This window comes from Chrysochloris asiatica, unplaced genomic scaffold (genome assembly GCF_000296735.1).
Source record: "Chrysochloris asiatica unplaced genomic scaffold, ChrAsi1.0 scaffold00085, whole genome shotgun sequence".
NCBI classification, from domain to species: Eukaryota; Metazoa; Chordata; class Mammalia; order Afrosoricida; family Chrysochloridae; genus Chrysochloris; species Chrysochloris asiatica.
The window spans coordinates 6,126,537-6,135,138 of NW_006408603.1; the positions used below are offsets into that span (position 1 = coordinate 6,126,537).

The 8,602-nt window shown below is 42.8% G+C and overlaps 1 protein-coding gene across 1 annotated transcript in view; it reads left to right on the forward strand.

Annotated features, from left to right (window-relative positions):
* Positions 1-8,373, forward strand: part of OVGP1 (oviductal glycoprotein 1, 120kDa) — a 26,223-nt gene extending 17,850 nt beyond the window's left edge. Inside the window, exons 10-13 of the mRNA XM_006865995.1 lie at positions 4,440-4,575; positions 7,634-7,658; positions 7,741-8,137; positions 8,176-8,373. Coding sequence (XP_006866057.1) covers positions 4,440-4,575; positions 7,634-7,658; positions 7,741-8,137; positions 8,176-8,373 — 756 coding nt within the window. The remainder of the gene's footprint in view (positions 1-4,439; positions 4,576-7,633; positions 7,659-7,740; positions 8,138-8,175) is intronic.
* Positions 8,374-8,602: the final 229 nt, after the last annotated feature.

The window sequence follows — 8,602 nt, forward strand, 5'->3', positions numbered from 1 at the left end:
TAGGAGAATATTGAAAGTGCCATGGGCTGCCAAAAGAAGCAATAGATCCATTTTGGAAGAAGTGCAGCCAGAGTACTCCTTTGAGGCCAAACTTTGTCTCTCATACTGTGGACATATTGTCAGGAGGGAACAGTCACTGGAGAAGGATATCATATTTAGTAAGGTGGAGGGTCAGAGAAAAAGAGGAAGACCCCCAGTGAGATGGATTGGTCAAGTGGCAGCATTGATGGACTCAAGTGTGGCAACAATAGTGAGGTTGACCTAGGATAGGGCAGTGTTTTGTTCTGCTGTGCATAAGGTCGCTATGAGTCGGTACTGACTCGATGGCACCTAACAACAACAATATCCGTAAGTATAGGTCAAGTTTATCAAATTGTAGCAATTTACACTTGTTTCCTTTATCAAAAATTGCCTTTCTTCTTCCTCTGGTCGAGTTCTGATTATCAAGCCATCGAGGCTAGGTCAAATGGGTACTATCTTCAAGTTTGGGCATTCTTGTGCTTCTCCCCTCACTTCATATCAGCTGGATGCTGCACTTTCAGCTCTAGCCCTTGGCTATAACTTTGTCCATGGGATCAGACATGCCCAGGTCTCACCACACTTCGGCCCAACCAGCCCTTTCTCTTCTGTCTGTCATCTCCAGATCAACGGGAGTCTATGGAACATGGTTGAACTCAGCCCATTTTTTCATTGCTGCCTTTCCCCCTTTGCCACTCACCATTAGACCTATGTGGTTGCCAGCAATCTTACATGCCTCCTCATGTGTCCCCTTTGAGTTTCAGTCTTGGAGGGAGGTTTGTCTTGAAGGGACTTGATTGTTTTTCTTGATGACCCCCCCAGTGAACAACTTGCTTATTCCTGTAGTAGCCAATTATATTGCCATTATTGTTTTGTTTTCCTGCTTATTTTTCTTTGAAAATGTATCTTCTGTTGCTCTAGCTGTTCCAGGCTGGTCTGATTGTCATTCTAGTAGGAATGTCCCACCTCAGAAGGTTCTGGATAGGGCTCAAGATTCCACTTAATGTCCTATACACTGCAAAGGCTGCGCAAGAGGACTATTTCACTGGGCAAGTTCTAGAACCCCTTTTAAGTATTCCAATTTGTTATAGGCTGAAGACAGGCTTATAAGCTTTCTGTAGTTATGTTTCCCAACATTCCCTTGTATCCCACCAAGTGTTTATTTTACAACAGTAGGCAAGGGAAACCAATATTCATTAGACAGTCAAGCATCTTAGTATTATTTCCCCTTTTCAAACTATGCCTACATCCCTGTATTACAGAGTCCTGCTGTTCCAAAGTTGAGCTTGCATCACTATTTACCTCTGTCCCACTTAGCCCATGAAAATCTGTCTCAGTGTTCCCCTATCTATCTTGTTCTTCCACCCCTGCCCCTGTTGTGTACTGCCTTTCACAACACCCATAGTATGATGTATCTATCCACTATCCTGTGCTCTACTGTCTCCTCCTTCCACCCCTCCCAAGTCCTCCCACCTCACCCCCACTCCACTGGTAACCAACAAAGAATTTTTTCCCCTTTTAGTATTTTTTTTGTAAGCTCTTATGATACTAGCCTTATATAATATTTGTCCTTTTGTGTCTGACTAATCAAAATGACATTTTTGCAGACTGTTAATAGTGTGGGCAGAGGTGTGCGGGCATGCATTGCCATACAAGATCACAACACCCTAATATAGCAGTCCTCTGCATTTCATCTGAAGTTTAGGTTTCAGCTCTTCAGTGAGCATCTCACTGTAAGCAGCACTATTGATTGTTGAACATTTTTCTTGATAGTGCGCCAATACTAATCCTTGAGAATTCCAGAAAAACAGCTGATGGTTGACTTTTGAACTTTTTCATCCCATATTCTGCCATTTACTTTCAGGCTCGTGGTCATGAATCCATGTCTTCTCACCGGTAACGACTTTTAAAAAGAAACATTTATCTTCCTCCGAGTATCAGTTCAAATTTGGTTTGCAAATGTCTGAACACTTCTATTTATGCTCTTCTGTGAGCTGTTTTGTTACCCATCTTCACAGTTTTCAAAACTCAAGTCTGATGTGGATTATTTCATAGGCAGAGCCCTGACTAAATTGCAAATGGTTTGCCATATAATTCACTGTCACTAGTTTATTCGACAGAATCATTTCATGTGCACGTTCAGTGTTGTCATCAGCCATGGACATGGATGGGTGTTTTAATATAACCAGAGTGCAGATAATTTTTGACTCACCCTCGTGTGTGTGAGTGTGTGTGTAGACATATGAGAGTTCTTGGTTGGTGTAAATGTTTAAGGAACTTGATGTTGACTGAAAGGTTGGAGATCTGAGGCCATTCAATGGTGTCTTGGAAGACTTCAAGAATTTCTTTAGAAAAACCAGCAGTTAAAAGCTCTAAGGAGCATCGTTCTCTTCTGACACACATGGGTCACCATGAGTTGGAATTGAATCAACAACAATTGCTACTGGTATATGTGTATGTGTATCTGGTGACTAACTTATGTTGTTGTTGTTAGGTGCCATCGAGTTGGCACTGACTTATAGCGACCCTATGGACAGTAGAAAGAAACAATGTCTGATCTTAGGCCAACCTCACTATTGTTGCTACACTTGAGCCCATCGATGCTGCCACCTGGCCAATCCATCTCGTTGGGGGTCTTCCTCTGTTTCTTTGACCCTCCATCTTACCAAACATGATATCCCTCTCCAGCGACTGTTCTGACTAACTTACAAGTAGGGTAAAATCTTCCCAGTTTGAGACCTAACCATAATTGGGCTCCTCATTATGATTTTATTTATATTTGGGACAAATAACCCCCAGAAAACAGCCAAACGACTTACTCAAGGTATACAGCTGTTTTGGCAAGATGGAGTTTGTCTTTCCATCAGTCTTGGGAGATAATACTGGACTTGAGTTGAAACTGCCATTTTGTTGTATCTGACTTTTTTAAAAATCATGGATAAAAAAGTCTTCATTTTCTTATATGTTAAAAGGGTATCATATTACCTACTCAATATCTATTTTATAGACCCACTGTAAGATAAAGTATGTAGAAGCACTTTACATAATAAAGCAATATCCACAGGTTAGCATGATGATAATGGTGATTAGCAGGCTGGGGAACCTAGAGAGGTAATATCTAAAATTGATTGAATCTCAAGTATATGTCAGACATTGATCCAAATGTTTCACCTATATGAATTATTTTGATTCAGAAATGTTATTATCCCTCTTTTATAGATGAGGCAACTAGCACACAGGGTTTTTTGTAACTTTTTAAGGGTCCTATAGATAATAGTTACATAACAACAACAGCAATAAAATAGTATGGAGTCCTGGTGTGGCGCTGTGGGTTAGTATGCTGGACTGCAAAGTAGTTTTGCACTTCAAGGTTGACAGTTCCAGCACACCAGCTGCTCTGGGGAAACCCTATACAGGGTCGCTATGGGTTGGAACAACGACATAATTAATAATACAAGAAACCCTGGTAACATAGTGGATTACCTGTTGGGCTGCTAACTGCAAGGTCAGCAGTTTGAGTCACTAGCTCTTCCTCAGGAGCAAGATGAAGCGTTCTGCTCCTGTAAAGATTGACAACCTTGGAAACCCTATACAGGGTTGCTATGAGTCAGAATTGACTCCATGGCACACAACCACCACCATAGCTAATAGTTGAGTCCTGGTGTGGTGCTATTGGATCAACATTGGACTGCTAACCACAAGGTTGGTAGTTCAAACCTACCAGCCACTCCTTGGAAATCCTTTACAGGATTGTTATGAGTCAGAACTGACTTGACGACACTTAACAACAATAGCTAATAGTGGAGTTCTGGTGTGGCACTGTAAGATAAGCACTGGACTGCTAACCATAAGGTTAATGGTTCAAACCCACCAGTCACTTCTCAGAAACTCTGTACAGGGTCTCTATGAGTCAGAACCTTCTTGATGTCGCTTAAGAACAATAGCAACAATGATAACTAATAATGGAGTCCTGGTGTGATGCTACAGGATAAGCACTGGACTGTTAACCCTGGTTCAAACCAACCAGCCGCTCCTTGGAAACCCTATTGTTGTTGTTAAGTGCCGTCGAGTCGGTTCCGACCCATAGCGACCCTGTACAGGGTTTCCGAGGGTGTAAATCTTTATGGGAGTAGAAAGCCTCATCTTTCTCCTGTGGAGCAGCTGGTAGTTTCGAACCCCTGACCTTAAGGTTCACAGCCCAATTTGCAACCACTACGCTACCAGAGAAACCCAATACAGGGTAATTATGAGTTGGAACCTACTCAACAGCACTTAATAACAACAACATAACTAATACTGGTAAAGACTGGGCTAAAATCCAGGTCATATTTCTGGGACCATGTTTTTGGTCATGATACACAGTCTGGAGGCTAGCCAGTACAACAACAAGGTGATTGAGTGATTGATTGTTTATTTTGTAGGCACTGTTCATAAAAAGAGAGCATTTTGGGGGGGCCATGGTATGGACACTGGACCTGGATGATGTCAAGGGCACTTTCTGTGGCAACGGCCCTTTCCCCCTTGTTCATATCCTGAAGAATCTCTTGATGAAGAACAGTAAGTAGTTAGGACTTAGAACATGGGGTTGGGAGTTGGGTACTTAGGCATTGACTGTCTTGGTTATTATCTAGTGCTGCTATAGCAGACATACCTCCAGTGGATGACTCTAATAAACAGAAATTCATCTTCTCACAGTCTATGAGGCTAGAAGTCAGGGTGACCCTTCTAGTTGAAGGCTTTCTGTCTGCCAGCTCTGGAGGAAAGTCCTTGTCTCTTTTTATTTCTGTCCTGGGTGATCTTCATGTGGTTTGGCATCTGTCTTCCCCCATCTCTGCTAGTACTCTTGCTTGTTTAATCTATTTTCTGGACTCCTGGTGTGGCACTGTAGGATCAGCACTGGACTGTGAACCACAAGGTTGATGGTTCAAACATACCAGCTGCTCCTCAGAAACCCTGTACAGGGTCACTATGAGTCAGAATCCACTGGATGGACAGCACTTAACAACAACAACATTTTTTTTAAATAAGTTTTTATTGTGAATTGAGGGATAGTTTACATGGGAGAATATTGGATTTCCACTCATCGTTTCATTGAAATTATTACAGTTTCCTCCATGCATCATCATTCAACAGTATATGCTTCTATTCCCTCTTTTTTTTTTGGGTGTGTGTGGGGATATACACAAAAACACTTAGGAATATAAGACCATTTAAACAACCAAAGAGCACATATTGCAAGCCTGCCTTCTGCCCGTCAACACACAGCCTTTCTCTTTCCATCAGTTTAGAGTCCTTAGCTGCTCCCTCTCTCCATGCCTCATCTCTGCCTCCATCTCTGGTGTTGCTGCTTCTCTGGATAGGGTCCCACATTCTGCTCATGCTCTTCTCCCTTGATGATCTCAGGGTTCTCTGTTTCTGGAATGTAAGATTAACTACTCCCTCCTTTTCAACAACAACATTCTTAAAAGAGATTGATATAAGATACTTCCTGCAAGGTTGGTTTGAACTTCAGGTCTTTGGTTCAAACTCACCAGCAGTTCCTTGAATCCCTATACAGGGTCATTAACTGACTCTACAGCTCTTAAGGAGCTCTGGTAGTGTAGTGGTTATGAATCAGGCTGCTAACCTCAGGGTCAGCAGTTCGAAACTACCAGCTGTTCCGTGGGAGAAAGATGAGGCTTTCTGTTCCGGTAAAGATTTACAGCCTCAGAAACCCTGTACAGGGTCGCTATGAGTCAGAACCCACCCCAGAGCACATCACAACAACAACAGCTCTTAAGGGCACATAACAACAACAACAAAAGCAACAGCTCTTAATAACACAACAAACACTAATTCTGAATCATTAACATAACAAAGACAACATCTTTCTAAATGGGATTTTAACCACAGGAATGCAGTGGTTATTTCCAGGTGGTGATTTCCAAGGAGCAGCTGCAATTACCAGTCCAGAGCTTGTCCACAGTGCCATACCACAGGCCTGGTGATGGTGGTGGTTATGTGCTGTGGAGTCAATTTTGACTCATAGAGACCCTGTATAGGGTTTCTGAGGCTGTAAATCTTTTGTTGTTGTTGTTGTTAAGTACCATGGAGTCGGTTCTGACTCATAATGACACTGTACTCTGAGGATGCAAACCTTTACATCTTTCTCCTGCAGAACAGCTGGTAGTTTCAAACTGCCAACCTTGAGGTTAGCAGCCTGATTTGTAACCACTATGTCACCAGAGCTCCTTAAATCTTTAGGGAAGCAGCAAGCCTGATCTTCCTCCTGTGGAGCAGCTGGTAGATTTGAATTGCTGACCTTGTGGTTAGCAGCCCAGCAGCACACTACCCCCAGAGTATTGTTAGGTATTGTTAGGAGTATTGTTAGGCCAGAGCTCAGGTTCGGAATTACAACACACATTTTGTGGGGCCATAATTCAATCTGTAATAGACAGTGAGGAAGGGAGGTCTTTTCTGTTAGGTTTAAAGACGGAGTGTTCACTGCTGTTGAGACATTCTAGGAAGAGAATAAGCGTTGATGGCAGGACAATCGGTTTTCTAATATCGGTTTAGATGTTTGCTCCTCATTTAACTTGTCTGAGCTTCAGTCTCCTTATCTAGAACATGGGACTAATTCTAATTCATTAGTAGAAGAATCAAATGATATATGGAATTGAAACTGTACTGGCACTTTGTTGTTGTTATGTGCTGTGGAGTCAGTTCCGACTCATAGCGACCCTGTTTCCGAGGCTGTAAATCTTTACAGGGGCAGAAAGCCTCATCTTTCTCCCGCGGAACAGCTGGTAGTTTTGAACTGCTGACCTTGCGGTTCGCAGCCTGATTCGTAACCACTACGCTACCAGAGCACTCAATATATTTTAGTATATTTCCCTGTTGCTTTACCCTTCTTTCATGGGGCAAGGACCAGAAAAATGATTTAGGTTTCTGATGGAACTTGCCATACTAGAGTTGAAACATCCTTGTTGTTGTTAAGTGCCATCGAGTCAGTACCGACTTATAGAGACCCTGTGTAGGGTTTCCAAGAAGCTTGAACCACTGACCTTGTAGTTCAAAGTGACCTTGCAGTCCAGTGTATTAACCACAGCGCCACACCAGGTGATTTATAATCCTCCTTTTGCAGCTAAGGAGACGGGGAGTCAGACAGGCCAGGTCTGGGTAACACAACTAATAAAGGATGGAAATAAGTCTGCAACATCTTTTCTTGAGCAGCCTTGCTTGTCTTGGCTTTGTTCCTGGTGCCTGGAGTTTTCTGCTCAAAGACTCAACAACTGACCAGGCCTTGGGAACAGGTCTTGCTGAAGGTGCAGAGACAGACCAAGGTGTAAACTTAAGCACACAGAAATGGCTGGCTCCCAAGAAATTAACAAATCCACTAAATGCCTCTGAGTGCCTGGGGACTAAGTTAACATGGTGGGGTGGGTAGGGGGAGCAGGTCTTCTCTGTGACAGGATTTCATCTATGCCCTCAAATGGGCTTCAAATTATTTTGAAACCTCCCACTTGTGGATTTTGGAAGCAGCACCTTCAGCCCTGGCATGATGCTAGCCCTGCCAGTAACTAATAATATTGAAAGAAACAGGTAGGAGTCATCCTTTTCTGGTAGTTTTCTTAAGAGTTCAGCTCAACTCCTTCATCACGGTCTTGATGAGTTCTATTATGAGTTCTGTAGTAACTGAGCTTGAATCAGGCTGTGACCAAGGCATTGATTATTCATTTTCAGATTTTTTTTTCCCCCCTCAGGAGAAGAGATAGAGGCCACTGACAGCCAGAGAAAGTATGAATCTATGATTACAAATGCGACTGTGATCACAAGAAGGGAAGTGATGATGCTTGGGAAGTGCAATGTAACTCTGACTAAGAAGACCCTGACCCCTGTGGTTCATCTGGCTGTCATCCCTGGAGAGATGGCCTTGTCCCCTAAGCATCACCTGACTGTGAGTCCTGAAAGGACAATTATGACACCCGCAAATTTTCAGACTGAGACCTCCGGAGAGATGGCTGTAACATCTACAAGGAAGTCTATAGATTCTGAAAGGGCTACTGTCCCCTTGGGAAGAATGGCAGTCACCTCTGATGAGCAGACTAAGATTCTAAGAGGGGAGAATTTGACTTCTAAAGTGAGCATTGACTGCCCCAAGCACCCTTAGGTTTTTAGACGGAAGCTGAAGACATCATACTGTCCTCTGGTTCTGTCATACAGCTCCCAGGAAACTTTCTCCTTGCTTTTGACAGTCTCTTTGTTTCCATTCATAGAAATGATTCCTTTGTCAACTCAATGACCCTTCCAGCAATTCTTCTCTTTCTAAAAAAGGAAAATCCATCAAAAATCCTTGCTGCAAACCAAGGATCTTAAGCTTAGATGGTGATAGAAGCTGTGGAGAGCACTTGTCTTCTAGGTGACCCTACAGAAAGTCTGTTTCCTCTACTCACAAACCATTCATGGAGCAAAGCAGGCTCCAAAGGCCCAGTGGGTCAATCTCTTTTTTGTTGAATAACTGGAAGCATAAAATCCATCTGCAGTCTCTGATGTTCTTGAAATCACTGTGCCATCTAATTTTTTAAGATCACCTTCTCCTGCTGAT